This window comes from Chamaea fasciata, unplaced genomic scaffold (genome assembly GCF_029207755.1).
Source record: "Chamaea fasciata isolate MVZ Bird 193981 ecotype frontalis unplaced genomic scaffold, bChaFas1.0.hap1 SCAF_1, whole genome shotgun sequence".
NCBI classification, from domain to species: domain Eukaryota; kingdom Metazoa; phylum Chordata; class Aves; order Passeriformes; family Sylviidae; genus Chamaea; species Chamaea fasciata.
Genome location: NW_027094086.1, coordinates 128,729,338 through 128,746,214, shown reverse-complemented (window position 1 = coordinate 128,746,214; position 16,877 = coordinate 128,729,338). Strand labels below are relative to the sequence as shown.

At 39.4% G+C, this 16,877-nt stretch overlaps 1 protein-coding gene across 8 annotated transcripts in view; it reads left to right on the top strand.

Moving 5' to 3' along the window:
- The window catches only part of DYNC1I1 (dynein cytoplasmic 1 intermediate chain 1), a 202,722-nt gene that overhangs the window by 21,826 nt on the left and 164,019 nt on the right, over positions 1-16,877 (top strand). For 3 of the 8 annotated variants that reach the window (XM_066197155.1, XM_066197182.1, XM_066197134.1), the window contains exons 2-4: positions 10,786-10,903; positions 13,051-13,165; positions 16,147-16,237. In XM_066197155.1, coding sequence (XP_066053252.1) covers positions 10,796-10,903; positions 13,051-13,165; positions 16,147-16,237 — 314 coding nt within the window. In that variant the 5' untranslated portion in view covers positions 10,786-10,795. Of the gene's footprint in view, positions 1-1,407; positions 1,498-10,785; positions 10,904-13,050; positions 13,166-16,146; positions 16,238-16,877 lie in introns of those variants that run through there. The other 5 variants (XM_066197189.1, XM_066197173.1, XM_066197151.1 and 2 more) reach the window with 4 other exon arrangements.

Sequence of the window (16,877 nt, the reverse complement as noted above, 5' to 3'; positions counted from 1 at the left end):
GTTTAAAGCATAGAACTCAAAAAGACGATAATAAATTATATTCTTTGTTAGGGGCTAAGATGGAAAACCCCCTGTGTTTCTGCCTTACTACTGGTGCTGTCCACACCTTTTACAGCAGTCTCTATATAATAACACTTACAGGGAAGTAAAAAACTCTAGGCTTCCACATGGACAAAAATACAAGTCTTCTTGAACAAAATTATAATAAAATGCAGCAGTAATATTAGCTAATACTAGTATTGATTTTGAAGTCTTTAAATGGAGATCGTGCCTTCTCAGTGTTCGTTCAGTAAAGTTTAAGTTTAATTTTTTCCCCAGAAAGTTTCTGATCTCACTAAACTAAGTGATGAATTAGGAGTAAGTGTGATTAAATTTGATTGCCTCCCATTTTTTGTGGTTTTTTTTTTCTTGAGGTACTGTGTATGTGTGTATATATATATGTGTGTGTGTGTGTATATGTATATGTATATGTATATGTATGTGTATATATGCGAATGAGATTGCTGTGCTTTCTCATTTCATATAATGTCCACTTTTGCTACAGGATTAACTTTAACTATTACCCAATTACTCCTGTGTTCTCTCTGGTTCTCTCTTCTGATGCTGCAATGATCTATAGAGATTTTAAACTATGTTCTGTTTTTAATCTTCAAGACTGCCTTGGAACCAGTTTAGCAGTTTGATGTGGCTGAAAACCAGACATGGATCATTTCTGATTGCTTTGTGGACCTTCAGTTGTCCAATATTTTGATAACCACTAGTAAACATTGATATATTTTCCAAAACTATCTATATTGTGTTCCCCATTTGAAGAGAACTGGTGGTCTCTAATTATTGTCTTGTTCTCAAATTCTGGAGCCAAGGTACTGGTGTACTGGGCCATGCACTAAGGCTTGCTTCTGGAGGTTTCCTGTGTGTTGCAGGGATGTGATTGCCCCACCATTTAGGATGGAGACTTGTTTGCTTTTGCTCTCAGTCAGCCTATTTGAAAATCATCTTCTCAGTGGAAGCCAGGGCATTTGACAGATATGTGTGCGCTTGGGAGAGAAGAGCTCATGTGCAACTAGCCTTGCCTTTGTAGGAAGCTGTGCTTAAAGTGCAGAGCATGTCCACATCTTAAATCTGGGAGGCATACTTGAATTCCCCAAACTGGAAGTTCTTATGGTGCCTGGGAAGCTCAGCTGTGTCTAAACTGACGAAATGGTGTGGAAACAAGAACTAAAATTGCTGTCCTCAAAAATCAGCTTGGCTCTCACCTAGCTCCTGAAGAACAGGCAGTCTCTAAAAACTCACTTTTTTTGCTATTTTTTGCCCTTTTGTGATGTGTTCTTACCCTTGAGTCCCCAGACTCAACAGCCAAGGTTTCTGCTCTCTCTGAGGCTGCTCCATCTAGTTCACATTCCTCAAGCCCATCTGCCAGACTGTGTACTCCATGCCGAGCTGCAGCTGACAGCATCTGCTCCTGGTTTTAATGGGACTCACCTAAAGGAGTCTCAGGTAATTTTTACTTTTGCTTAAAGAGATATTTTCCTTCATCTGTGCTCTAACCAGCAACCTATATGTCTTCTGCAGTAAGTTCCTTTCCAGTCTTTCCTGCTGAAGCTGCTTCAAGTAAGTCTAAAGTATTAAAGTTTCTTTGGGTGCAGCAGAGCATGTGGGAGAAAGAGAAAGGACTCTTCAGCACCTTGCTTCAAATGCTCAGGAAGAAAGAGGAGTCTTTGGCTCCAGATACTAAATACAGCATTGTATTGTAAACTAAACAGTCACTGCATATAATATAAACTAACCCTGAAACAAAGACTAGAACCCAGGGGCCTCAGTTAGGGATTAATGCTCGCTCTCTTGCATCTGCTTCTTCTGGTCCAATGAATCTTTGCAGAAAAGAAATTGATCAAAAATAGCTTCAATGATTAAGAATGCAATCTCCGTTCCTCCAGTCCTTCTCACTCATTAACCAACAGTCACCCTAAGAATGTGGTTTTCAGTCTTCTCAAGACAAAAAAAAGTCCAACCATCCCCCCCCCTCCACCCCCCACAAAACAAACCCCAAACAAACAAACCCCAAAACATGTTTCTCCTATTTGGGTGGAACGCTTTAACCACAGAAAAGATAAATGGAAGGCATAGATTTCCTGATTCTTACTCCTCTCTCATATTCAAATTCTTTGTGTATGTCCTTTAAATTATGCTCTTAGACATCTGCATTTATCATCTTGCCGTGTTATCTGGACATACCTTTTTTCTCTTCTGTGAATCAACAGAGATATTTGGCTAAGGCAGGCTCTGAGCATTCATCTTGCTTTATTAGTACTGCCAGATAAGCCCTGGGAAGTACAGAGAGAATGGTAGTGTTGTTCATTCTACTTTTTGAGAACTTTCTGTGTATTTCTTACAGCCAGAGCTCTTCCCTGCTTTCTAAATCTTTAGCTGTCTTGACTTCAGAGCTGAAATCAATGTGTAGTATTTTTAACCTAGTTATGTCCTTACAGACATCAGAGCAAAGGAAATCATATTTTGTTACAAGAAAGAAACGGTATCTGGGTTAGTCTTCCAGCAAAACCTGTGTGATGGCAGCATAGCTTGTTCTTTGATGTCTCTCTGGCAGTTGTCATAACTGGGTTAAGAAGCAGACAGTAGAGCATGCATTTTTCATGTTTGGGTAAATGGCTTTACGTATCACTTTGCTGGCCATGTACCACTAGGGTTATCTCAGGAGGAGGGTGGAAAAGTCAGAGGGGTCAGTTTTACCCCCCATACGGAATGAAAGTACACAATTTAATGGCTGAAATACTTTCAGGATGGAGAAAATGAGTCTTTGTTCCACTTCAGGAGAGACTAGCAGACATCCTGAAGCAAAATTCGATGTTAGCTTTTAATAAATCATTAAATTTACCCCTGGGAGGCACTTTGGTACTGTTATGATGAACAAGATATTTTGTATAGGTTTTGAAGAAGTGGTCATACCAATGGTAGCAGAAGATATCACTGACATCTGATCATTGTGTAAGAAACACATACAAAAGAAATTGAAATCAAAGACATGAAATACAAGGCTCTTACTTTTCTAGATAAGTGACCTTGCAGTTTGAGGTTTAGATTGTTACCTCTCTCACATCATCCATCTCTAAAATCTTACCAATTTACAACTTGCGTTTGGTTGTCTTTTAATGTCAGAAAACACCTTTAAATTATCCTGCTAGGTCACAGAATCATAGAATGGCTGGGATTGAAAGGGACCTTTGAGATCATCAAATTGAAAGCACCCTTCGGTGGATAGAGACACCTTTCACTCAGAGCCCCATCCAACCTGGCATTTAAACACTTCCAGGGATGGTGCATCCACAGCTTCTCTGGGCAACCTGTTCCAGTTCCTCACCACCCTCACAGTAAAAACTTTTTTCCTAATAGCCAATCTAAACCTACTCTTTTTCAGTTTGAATCTCTTTCCCTTTATCCTGTCACTTCATGCTGTTATAAAAAGTTTCTCTTTCTTGTAGGCTTCTTTCAGGTACTGGAAAACTGCAGGTAGGTCACTCCGAAAGCCTACTCTTTTCCAGGCTGAACAAATCCAAATCTCTCAGCCTTTCCTCAAAGGAGATGTATTCCATCTCTCTAATCACCTTGGTGGCCTCCTCTGCATTCACTTCAACAGTTCCATGTCCTTCCTGTGCTGGGACCCCAGAGCTCGTTGCAGCCCTGCAGGTGGGGTCTCACCAGAGCAGAGCAGAGGGGCAGAATTCCCTCCCTCACCTGCTGCCCACGCTGCTTTTGGTGCAGCCCAGGACATGTTTGACTTTCTGGGCTGTGAGTGCATATTGCTGGGTCATGTCCAGCCTCTCATCCACCTGCACCCCCAAGTCCTTCTCAGAAGGGCTGCTCTTGATCCGTTCACCCTGCAATTTCTCTCTGGAGCAAGCTGGGAAATGCACAGAAATTAACACATTCCAAGGAGAATGACCAGTTAATGCGTGGGAAATGTAGAGCTACAAAATTTGGAATTTTGGTATGTCCATTCCCAGCCATATACAGAGCCGCCTATGGAGACCTGGGTGGTATTGCACCCAAACAGTAAAAGGTAACAGAGATAGAAGCTGATAGAGAGGGCAGTGACCAAGGATGCTTAGGAATCTTCTATTCTACAAGATCTAACTGTTGTCAAGCATACAAGTGGTTGCTCTGTTAAAAACATCTGCTCTTGGTGACTGGAGCACAATTCCTCAGTTAGATCCCTGGGAAGTACAAATCAGTATTGGCTGCTGTGTTGTTGAGGACCATCTCGCAGCAGCACATCTGAGATCATTGTGCAGTTATGACTATGCTCATCTATGCTTATTGAGAGAAAATCCAAGGTATTTGAAAAGACCTATTTAAAATTCAGTTTTCTTTGAGGTGATATATGCAGTTGGTTCTGTGAAACTCAATATAAAGGACGCATATTTGGTGCAAGCTGTGCAACATTTTGCTAGAGTGACATGTTAGTATGAGTCCTTGAGTTCATTCTGCTCTTTGCTGGAAGGTTCTGTCTTTCTTGCTCATCTCCAGCAAGTTGTTGCTAGCAGCTTCTTCCCTTCAAACTTGATGGCTCTTCCATGGCATTAGGTTTGTTAAAATTGAAAAAATCACAGTAAATTTAAGGCACTAAATGGGTGTGAGAGAAAGGGATGACAAGAAGGCATTGCTTCATTGACACTACTCCTGGTGCTGGAAGAATGGACAGTAGTAGAGTTCTGCTCACATGCTGCTTTGTGGGGACCCTACAATTCTGCTGAAACTGAGTTAATTTTGTAGTAGGACCATTATGAAGAACAAGAGTGAAAAGATTAAATGGTAGTAGATTGTAAGGGATGTGTAACTGAGTAGTTGTGGGTACATGTTTTATACCCTGTCAGCATCAAAATAAATAGGCTAGAGATGTGCTGACCTGTTGCATAGCAACCAGGAGGAAGCACAGAACCAAATCTCTGGATGCTTGTGATTTGTAAACCTTTACAGAACGAAGTACAAGACCTTTGCCCATCTGCTAGAAATGTTCAAAAGCTGAAGGATAAAAATGGTACATTCCCTGAAATGTAACACTTGACAACCATTTTTATTTATAGATAAATACACAGATGCAGTGTAAAGAGCCTGACTATTTTGCCTCAAGGTTATGTAGAAAAAATACTTAGTCTCTCCAATTTTACTTGGTGTTTTCCTGAATTCATCACACACAGGATTCCTTTAAATACTGCAAATGCTGAGTTTTTGCAGCTGCAAATATTTGCTCATTGTTGTGATTTGGTAAACATTGATATGCCCATTTAGCAAAATTATTCATATTATTCAACTGAAGTCAAGTACAAATTCTGATGCATGATGAAAAGAGGCACTCATGTTTATTTAAAAATTGCTGTTGAGATGCTTCTAGCCCCTCTTGCCCGTTTGAAGTGTGTTTCAAACATTATTTTCAAATGAATGCGATGTATTGGAATGCATTTATACTAGGCTAGCAACTCCCTCTAGTTTCTTGCAGACCAAAGGTGTTTGTCTGCTCTGTACAGTCTCATACTTTGCGTGCACACTTTATAGTTGTGGAAGTCATAGGTAGATCTCATGGGAATTTTTTTCTATTGTAAAAATATATAATATTCCTAACTATAGGAAAGATGCTAATTTGTACCAAGTAGAGATAAATATGTGCATTATAGAAATTAATGATTTTTTTTTCTAGTGGAACACTTCAAATGTCAAAGTTTCAATAGTAATAGTACTCCCACTCTATAAACCCATTCTTTTGAACCTAAACCACTGAGTAATATATTTTATTCTGCAACATCCTTTGCATTTCACATGAAATTTTGAAGTTTTGGACTCAAGTAACTAGCTATTTATGAAGGCATATGAATAATATATGTACAGCATCTCTAAATGCTAGATGCTGCCTATTTATTTTAGAGAAGTATATTAATGAATCAATTATTTATAGTTAGTTGTACAGGATGACTAATGCCATATGTAACAGTATTTAATGAACCCCTTTGGTAATTGCAATGGAGATAATAATGAAAAGGGTAACACAGGAAGTCACAAACCAGGAAAGACCTCAAGGCTCATGAAGGGTAAAATTTCGACTCCTTTTGGAAAATGTCTACTCTAGTGCAGCCTACTAAATAAACAGCATGTAAAAATCCTGCAAACACCAAAAAGCAGTAAAATTTTTAGGCTTTTTTAATGTGCTGCCAGATTTGGAAACTTAGGTTCCTTTTAAGATGAGGTTGGTGAAACCATGCAGGCAAAATGCTATTCCAGCAAATACAAAGAACAGGCTTGAATAGAAGGGAGATCTTATATATTGTTTACTTTTTCTACTTAGAAAGTGCACTGTTGTAATTGTCTTTTTATTTTATTTGGTATACATTGGACATTTTGGGCTTATTTTTTCCTATATTTAGTCCAACCTGCGTACATGCTTTGCAACTCTTTGCACCTGTTCTTCTGGTTTTATCACTCTAACAAGTATCAACCTATTGGTACTGAAATTCGAGTAAAACCGTTTTAGATACCTGTGAGTGTTTCTGCTGTTAAGTGCTCTTATAAATGCTTTGAAAAAATATCTGCTCAAATATTGTGATAGTGATCACTGACAAAGACCTTGTATCTTATAAAGCTGAAGTAAAACTGGCTTGCATCTGTAAAAGTACTTGCGTGGCTTTTAATCCAGTCGAGGATAAAATGCTGTTGTTTGCATGTTTATATTCTTACTGCTACCACAAATGAAACGGTTGTGAGATGTTACTGCCTGTGGGATGAGCTTAGTGGAGTAGTTTGGCATATGTTGTGTACAGAAGAGAAGTTTATGCAAACATCATTATTATTTTAAGATTAATGTAAATTGTCTTTCAAATATCTTGTTTCATACAGTGACAAGCTAAAAGGAACTTCTGGGAGCGTTTTAAGGACAGGATTCTTCTCATTCTGTCTGAGATATTTACAGTGGAGATTTCAAGAACTTAATACAGGTCACCCAGGGCCCTTTATCATCATTAAAGAGGAATTGGGGACTTTGGGGCATGCCTAATCTTAGCTGCTTTTAAACATCTGCTCTAGGAAAAGTGGAATCACGCCCTAGGATCCCTGGAATCTTTTGATTTTACCTGGACTGATGGTAGGGATAGCTCTGTATGTACACTGGGCATCCAGAATGCTGTGAGCTAAACCAGTGGATGGTGAAGTCCCAGAAAGCAGTCCCTGGAAGCCAGTGCTGCATGTGCACAGGCCTGGGTAGCTGCCATCGTGCTGGCTCTGGTGTGTAAGTAGAATTAACTGTGTGTCCAAGCCTAAGAGGGGACTCTGAGGCATGTTTAATGCACATGAGGGAAACTGACAACTTGAAATGGAGCACTCCATTTTGTTAAAAGGCATGCCTTGAGGAGCCAGCTTCTTTCTGCAGTATCTCAAAGGAAGGAAAATTTTCTCTGAGTATTGGGAGTTCAGGCAGGTGCTCTCTGTGCAGGGTACTGATAACAAGAACCTGTGCTAACATGTGTGGTAAGCTCTTCTGGAGTGGGAGGACTCTCTCTCCCCTTTTAAAACCATGACAATAAACTGGGCCAAACAAATAAAAATTGATCTAAGATCTAGGATTATACATCTCCCTTAAAGAGGGGAGCCCCAGACTGTTGCCCTGCTATGATAATTATTTCTACACTTACTCAACAGCCAGAGTGTTTGCTCCTATGTGTTCCTTCTCCCACACAGGGGATTTAATTGCTTCAGGACAAAATGTGCTCCTTAGTGATTCCCTCTGACCAGGGCCTTCTCCCACGCTGGAGATTAGGTTGTGCATAAGCCTTGGGCTGTCATTCTGCCCCACAGAGAATGTTAAAAGTAAATCTCTTTTGCTGTTTGCCTTTATCTCTCCTGGTGTGGCATGCCTTTTGGCACTCAGAATGGGCTTTTATTAGAAATTTGCTCCCAGTAATGAACAACGTTAATTCCATGGTTAGTGCCAAGTGGAGTGATAAGTAAATTTACCTCCTTGCTTGCTACCAGCTTGCTGGCATCTGAGAAGGGTGGTTACATACCCCTGGTGTTCAATTCGTGCTAAAATTATAAACAGCCAGTCTGCAGGTTGGTAAGCTGTCTGGGGGGCTCAGGCATGACTATAATGTATTCAGGATGAAAGTATATAGCTGATCTCTGGCAACATTCTTTGAAGGAAATTTAATACATCGTTTTTGTTGTATGTAAGATCTATTTTGTTAAAAATAGATCAAAGTTATAATAGGATTTGATCACTCTGACTGGAACATTATAAAAAAGGGGCCAAGCACTAAACCATTGATGCTTAAATCAGGGGAAAAGCCAGTTAGCTTCCCTGACATTAAGGGAATGAATTTTTAGAAATTTTCATTGATATCAGACAAACAGCTTGAAAGGGATGCCAAACCCTCAGGGTTTCTGTCAGTAGCCTTAAAATGCATTTGCATATCTTTTTGCATAGAAACGGGAACTCTCTCTCAGTTGCCAAACTGCAGAACTAAAAGGATGAAAAAACTCTATCTAGTCCAAAGGGCACTGAGGGGTAACTTCATAATCAGAATTCAAATGTGTGCAACAGATTAGAAAAATGACTTCAAATGGGATTTCAACCATATCTAAGAGAGACACAGAAATCCTGAACAGATTGGTGGGCAGAACATTACCTGCACTGCCATTAAAATGCTTGCTTTTTTCTCTGGGAATTTCTCATGTGAAAAAATAGCTCACTGATATCAGTTGATCACACAGGTTAATGTTGTTTAAGGTGCTACTGCTTAGTTTTCTTGACATCAAGTGCAATTTTTTTCTGACAGTTTTGATTTTCTCCAGTTGTTAGCAGTACTGTTATAGATAGGATGAGAGTGATGGAGGAATAAAGAAATGGTGGTCCTCCACATGCAGCCAGTGTATCCAGTGATCCCTTTGGTTGGCAGCTGTCCTTTCTAGCTAAACTGTTTGCTGGCAGCTGTTGTGGATTGAACCAGAGTCCCCCAGCCTTGAAAGGGTGCCTTGCCAGCACGGGCAGCTCTGCTGAAGGGCAGAATCTGTGACAGTGTGAGCTGGAGTTTGAGCTGCTGTTATGCTTGTCCTTTTCATTAAATGGTTTCCTTGTCTGATTCCAAATGTTATTCTATTCTTTCCTTTAAGGAAAATGCTTCCAAAGACAACAAAGCATTTGGGGCCAAGATTGTGCTTCATGTGCAGGTGGCGTTTTGTTGGCAACATCCTCTATGTCACAGGCTAACTATGCTTTTATCATTTTGAGGAGGAAGCTGCTGTCTGCAGTGAAATTCATGATGGGTGGAAGTGCCATTTAATTTTTAGCAGATAATTTTCCTCTCTGGTCATCCACCCATCCAGGCAGTAATATGAGTGGAGTTCTCATTATACTAACGGAGAGTTGACATTGAAATTTCCCATGCATCAAGTGAACAATAGACTTCCATTGCGTGTACATGGCACTGCCATTGATCTGATTGATTCTGAGTTGCAGCAGTGGATATGGCCGGTGATGTGTGAACAGGAAAGGCACAGTTAACTCTTTTCATGAATGCCTACATTAGTCAGAATTGTTTTTGAAACAAATTCCTAATAAGAAAATCAGTATTTATATGGTCAAATTACCTTTCAGAATGATTGTGATGTTAGAAAATCAATAAATAATCTGTGACTTAAGTTCTGGATTTGTGCAACACTGGTGGGGTTTTAAAACTGTAGAAAAAGATTGGTATCATATCTTCGTTAAAGACCTGGCTCTGTATCTATGTAGTATGAGTTTTTATTTCCTTATCCTTCATTTTCAAGGCTCGTGTATGTCAGCATAGGCTGACAGAGATTTAAAAGACAAAGAGTATTTGTGGCTTCACATCACTGTTCTAAAGAAAAGCAGGTGTAAATGGTGGAAGAAGTCTTTCAGTATTTCACAGGAAACGTTTTTGCCAAGTTTGTGTGGTTGGCATCAAATCAGAAGTGTTAGGCAGGTCTCCTGCCTCCTGGAAAGATGGTCTGAACACAAGACTGTTGGCAGAGCAATGCTGCTGCTTCGTTAAAGAGAAACTTCGATTTTCTGGGTTGCCTGGTCTTGTGCCTTGTTTTCTGCAGCTTCTTGGGGGAATGGCCCAGCTTTCCCTGGAAAGAGTGGAGGAGATTCCTGGGTACAACAGCTCAGAGCTTGGTGAGAGTGAACATGAGAAGGATACTGAAACTGAGCTGATGGTCTGAGTGTGGGACTGTTGGTGGAACAGGGGATCCCACCTGCCAGCTGTGCAAAGCACCTGCAGAAGCAAAAGCTCTCCTGTTTTCAATTTTTGCAAGTAAAATTTTTACTTATCTAAAAAGTATGGGGCTCTTTGGAGCATCTCTGATTCTGGTACTTGAAATCTATTTGTGGATCTGAGTTCTACAGTCTGGCAGAGCTGCTGAAGATCATGGAAGTCAAAATACTTTAGGTTCACTTGGAAAGCATTAGAGCATTATTTTGAACAGCAATAGGTTTGTTTCACAAAAGTAATTTTGTAGTAGAGGCTATCTGAAAACATATTCCGCATTTGTTGATATTCTGGTCTAGTTTCTTGAAATGAAAATTCTGAGGAAAATATTCCACTTTCTGCAATGTCAGTGTGGTCCAAGGACCAGTGTTTATATAGAAATGTATTTGTTGCAATTTTAGAAGCCCTCCTTTTGATGTAATGAACTATCTTTTCTTTTTCAGTAAATAGGGTAATCATTCAATTTTCACCTTGATTCCCATATTTTTGTTTCCAGCAGAGTCAAAATGTCTGACAAAAGTGATTTAAAAGCAGAACTTGAGCGCAAAAAACAACGTTTGGCTCAGATAAGAGAAGAAAAGAAACGGAAGGAGGAAGAAAGGAAGAAAAAAGAGGTAAATTTTCAAAACCACCTTTTAGATAGCTCACACTTGCACAAGGGGCTTGCTGAGGTTTTGACATCTCAGTATTGTACGCCCCAAGGTATCTGTCATGTGGAATGAGATACTCAAACCCACATCAGACTAACCTTAAAATCAAAAAGCTTATTTTTAGTCAAGAATGTTGGGGTGAGGGAATTGCTTTTAAAACCACAGCACTGTCAAATGACAACAATTTAGACAACATGATGTGCATGTGTATGGAGAAAGAAAAATTGATTTGCCACAATGCTTTTTCCTGGGCTCTCCTTCAATGGAAAGGGAGTGGAGAGTGGGGAAAGACAGAAAGAGGACTCACATTTTTTCAAGCCATTACAATCTAAATATGTATTTTTGTACTCTGAAGACTAGTTTGATTACTAGCTAAGGTAACAGATTTACAATTATTATTCTCCAGTAAAGTAAAGCGTAATTGCAGTTGCATTTTCCTCTTCTGGCATGGGTGCATCTTTCAGTTCTGTTAAAGTTTGATTGACATATTAGTTTATTTGTCCTTGACAATATGCATTAGGTTTATCATTAAGGGATTTGTACTTCTTTTTATTCAGTCACTTAGTGGAATAGAGGTGAGAATTGACAGGGAGTGGATATTCATTTTCATGCAAAGTCAGAGAAGCATTAAGTGATTATGCTTCCTTTCCTTCAAATGTCAACACTTACTATAGTTTAAAGCACCTGTTATCCTTTACTAATAACTGGTTTCCTTTTAAACTGACACTTTAATATTGTACATGAATTTCATGGAATTACCGTGGAAATGTGATGTGATCCAAGAAATCAGCATTCCAGTTTTGTCTGTCTTTTTAATCGTTTTTCATTTGAGCCACATTTGTGCAGTTACAGCACACGCCCCAGTGAGGCTCCTGCCCTCACTGGGTGAGTCCTCCATAAGCAGATCTTTAAATGGTGATGCTTTCAGTGTTCATTACTAAAGAACTGGAGGGAAGGGTGCCAAGCTAATGGCTTGAGGGAGCTATTAGGTCTTTTCTCTTTGTCCCCTGACTTGTGGAGAACTTGTGGTGGCTGAAACATTCCATTGGCCCCAGGAGCCTTGCCTGCAGATAATGCTAGAGTGCATAATTGTGTAAATGGGCTGCGCTGTGCTGCCAGATGGCTCTAGGAGTGAAGGCTGACACTCACAAAGGTGCTTGGCCATTCACACTGGTGCAGGACAGCTGTCTACAGCCCTACATACTGTGAGATAGTTCATGGGAAGAGCTGAGCACAGGAATATGCCTGGGCCCTGACTATAAAGTTGGTGTTTCTGGGCTGTGTCTGAACTGGAGAACATGGGGATGATTCTGAATTTCCAGGTTTTCTGTTGTGCCTGCACCAAAATCAACACCAGTCTGAGGAACTGTACAAGTCCTCTTTTCCAACACTCTGGTTTCAGCAGAAAGGGCAGCCTCTTTGTGGGATTCTGGCTAATGCAGGTGCTCCTGCTTTTTTTAGATGCCCATAGATCAGGGTGGAAGGCTGATGTGTGGGAGCTCCAAGCAGGTAGAGATAGATAAGCAGTCAGGGAAGGGTCTTGTGGACCTTTAGTGGGCCAAGGGCTGCCAGAGTCCTAGTTTAGAGATGTCGGTTCTTTCCTTTGCACCTCTTGGATATTGAAGTTAATGAGAAAGTATTTCTTTTCCCAACAAGCGCTTGGGACCAAGTGTAGGACCTTAAGCTACATCACTGAAATGCAATGAAATTTTATTTTTGATCCTGAAGTAAGCAGGAAAGGGCCAGTTTTGTTCAGGATAATGATACTTTTTGTTCTACAGTCAGCTTTTATGTTAGTTGAATAAGTTGCACCTAACAAATGAGAGGCAGAAAATTTCCTTCATTGACCTGTAAAAATTCTTGGAAATATCCTTGCAAAGACCAGTTTTACCATCCATTTAGGGAAAAATACTGTTACTGATATATGCATTATAAATGATCTAAGTTATAAATTACCTAAAACATAAAAACGAATTTCAAATTTTACCTAAGCAGTAGTGCATACAAATATTTCCACACATATAATTGCTGGAGCTCATTATAGGTGAAATAATTGCTAGAGCTGATTACATATGAAATATTTTTTTCTGTTTTCTTCTGGTTTAACTCAGGCTGATCTACAGCAGAAGAAGGAGCCAGCTCAGGAAGATTCTGACCTAGACCGTAAAAGAAGAGAGACAGAAGCTTTGTTACAGAGCATTGGTATATCCCCAGAACCACCTCTAGGTATTTAAGAGAACCACAGTGTAAAGCATTCAGCTCTGCCACAACTAATGCTTTCTTTCTACTAAAGCATGCTTGGCTTTTTTGAGTTTTGGCTGTATTAGTGAAGTGAACTCTTCTGTTTGAATGCCTGCCATACCATTCACATATACAAGCTCATGGCATTTTGAGTACTTGTCATTGGCAAAAACATCTGTTTCATTTCTTCAAGAATTTTTTATGAACATAATGCAGGTTTGCATACCAGCAGTGATTTCTTTTCTGATGGACTGTTTTATCTTCTCACTCAAAATTGTAAGTGCTGTACTTCATTAGCCCCAAGTTTTGTTTCAAAAATTCAAATTAACCACGTGTAAAGGAAGGAGGAACACAGTCATGAAGAAACTCCCACTGAGTTTCTTTTAAAATTAAGCAAAACCAGAGAAGGAAACAAACAAACAAACAAACAAACAAACAAACAAAACTCAAATAAAAAATAGAAAAACGCTTATCAACAGACACTATTGTACATTTTTGCTCTGGTTTCATGTGCTTGACCTCTTTTTTGGTTTTGATGTTTCAGTTCCAAAACCTGAAGTCTTCAGTTTAAAAATACATACAGCATCTGAGTATGGGTTACTTTGATTAGGAGCTGCCTCATTTATTAAATGGTCCTAAAGCAAGAAATTCCCTTCCCCTTCCCCTTCCCCTTCCCCTTCCCCTTCCCCTTCCCCTTCCCCTTCCCCTTCCCCTTCCCCTTCCCCTTCCCCTTCCCCTTCCCCTTCCCCTTCTCCTTCCCCTTCCCCTTTTTTCCTTTCCCCTTCTTTCCTTTCCATTCCCCTTCTCCTTCCCCTTCCCCTTTTTTCCTTTCCCCTTCTTTCCTTTCCATTCCCCTTCTCCTTCCCCTTCCCCTTTTTTCCTTTCCCCTTCTTTCCTTTCCATTCCCCTTCTCCTTCCCCTTCCCCTTTTTTCCTTTCCCTTTCTTTCCTTTCCATTCCCCTTCTCCTTCCCCTTCTCCTTCCCCTCTCCCTCAAGTTCAGGATCACGCCCACTGCTTTAGCTGAAGTCTTGGCCTCTCTGGGCTATCAAGACTTTTCATTAAGTTCATTGTGACTGAATCTAGGATTTTACCCCTAGTTGTTCATGCCAGTAATATATAGGAGAAACATCAAATTTGACAAAATATGAAAGTTTTAGTTTAGGAAAGCACCTTATAGATGCCTGGGTGCGTATGCAATTAGGTAGCAACATTCTGAATTGGAATTTGAATTAATTACTTCCATCAACCAATATTTATTGAGAAAAGTTACTATTTTTATAAGTTATGGTAGAATGACTGAAGCTTTTAGACACACTTCTCAGAAGAATTGTCTGACAAGTAATGGTTATGTTACTTTTATGTATAATAAAGATGTTTTTAAAATTATATCATGATACAAAAGTAAGTTCCAAGATAAAATCAGATATATTTTGAATGTATAACATTTAAAATACTCATTTATATATGAGTATGTATGTCCTTATGATTTTATTAACCAAACACTTATATTCATGTTGAAAGTTATCAGTTTTTGTCTTAGGTTTGTTTTTTTTTTGGTGTTTGACACTGTCAAAAGAACATGTAAGTTCACATGCAAGATGATTCCTTTTAGTTAAAAATAGTATTTTGTTCTCTTTTGTTCCCTTTACATACATTCACAATTAATATACAAAGGAGGATTTAATTCCACCTTCACACGATGCCAGGTCTCACTGTGAATATGGAACATGTAAACAACCAGACATACCTGTAACCTGCCAAAGGGCTGTCACGAAGATGAATTCACTTTTCATGCTGCAGTCATTTCTGTGACAGTCTCTAGGGAGAATCTGCATTAAATGTTTGACCACATGGAAAATCCAAATCTCTTGACAGGCCTGTCATTATACGTTGTAAAGCATAACAAAGTATTTTAAAGTTTTACTCTGTTAAATCTATTAAAGGAAATGCACATGATTTAAACCAAATGGAAACTTTGCTTTTGCATTAAACCCTCTTTTTGTGTTTTATTCAATGTGGCTGCTTCAAAGAATACTTGCTTTAATTCTTGACTGCAGCCATATCTTAATTTTTAATATTTTTGAGAAACCATTTTAAAAGAAATCAGGATATTTTTACTCTTTTATTTATTATTTCTTTGCTGAAGAGCTTTAACTTGGGCTGACCTTGAGCTATGAACTTCCTTTCCTGTTTCAGGAAACAAAACTGCCTTTGCATGAAATATGCTTCAAAAGCCCTGGCAAGGCAAAGAGAAAATCATTTCAAGAGCTTGGGCAAATAGTGTCTAAAGCAAGGGAAACTTTTCCTTGAGTGTTGAAATCATGTCCCACCCAAAATGGAAATTTTTCTATGACCTACATTACTTATTAAGGAAATAATCACCAAGTAAACTGTGTATTCTCAGCATCTTTGGGAAATGATTTTAACTTAGCTGCATTTCCTTATTTAGCTTTTATTTTTTATGTCATTTCCACACTGCAGCCTTAGAGCATATCTAATGGACACTGGCTTCTGATTTAAATTCAGATGTTGAAAAGTATGCTTGTTCTGTTGCCTACTTGACTTTACCGGAAGAGTTCACTTAGTTTTTTGACAAGAAAAGCCCCTGATATTTCTTCATACTTTTAAAATCTTTTGCAAGTCCACTTCAAACCAGACTCAAGAAAACAAGTGATACTTTATTTCCACAGGTATCTTCTCCATTGATTAGCTGTAGATTCTCATTGGGCTTTCAGTCCTGTCTAAATACATGTCAGCTTTAACACTTCCAGAAGACTTAAAATTCACTTGACTCTCTTCCTTTTCTTTTTCTTTCCTTCCTTATTTGCTTTCACCATTTCCAACTCTCCTACTCATTCATCCACTATCATTTTGGTCCATTGGTTTTGATTTGTCTGACACTGCTCTTCATCAGTGCAGTCGCTGCATGTGTTAACATGGGATACCTGTTATTTTCATTATTTAGTCCCAACCCCTATGTCTCCCTCTTCGAAATCAGTGAGCACACCCAGTGATGCAGGCAGCCAGGACTCAGGGGATCTGGGACCCATAGGAAGGTAAGACACAGAGTTAATAGACTTGAATTAATGTGAGGTTTTTTCACTTTACTCTTACTTTCCCATTTTTTCCCTTTTCTGCTGTAAGTAAGAATATGCGGTATCGAATGTGTACTTTTGTTTCTGCATTGCCCACTGGGTGTGACCATCCAGTAAGAGTGGTCTCAGATGTGAGGCAAATAAATGCATGCAGCAAATGGATCTTAACCTCTGAGCACCAAGCCTTATAGAAGAAGCAACAACTGTATTTTCACTTCTAAAATGGCCTGCAGAAAACTCTCATGCTCTTTGGAAATACACTAAATAAAAGGGAGATGTGCCCAGGGGTAGGACCTGTTCTTCATGTTGAGCTATCTGTGTTCACAAAACCAGTCCCCTTGGAATTCCTCCTCATGTAACACCAGGTTGCCTCAGGTTCCTGTGACTGCTCATTGCAGTGTGTGCCACTGACAGTGGCAGAGAAGAGCTTGGACAGGAAAAGGCTGAAACATCCCAGGATCCACTGGCAATTCTGCCTTGGAAACTCTGGATATTGGAGAGTTTCATGCAGAATGGAAGGGAAACAGCTCTGTTCTTGTTGGAAAGGGGAATGTTTGTGAGGGATGGAAACAAGGGTAATAATCTTTTTTTTTTGTTTCCA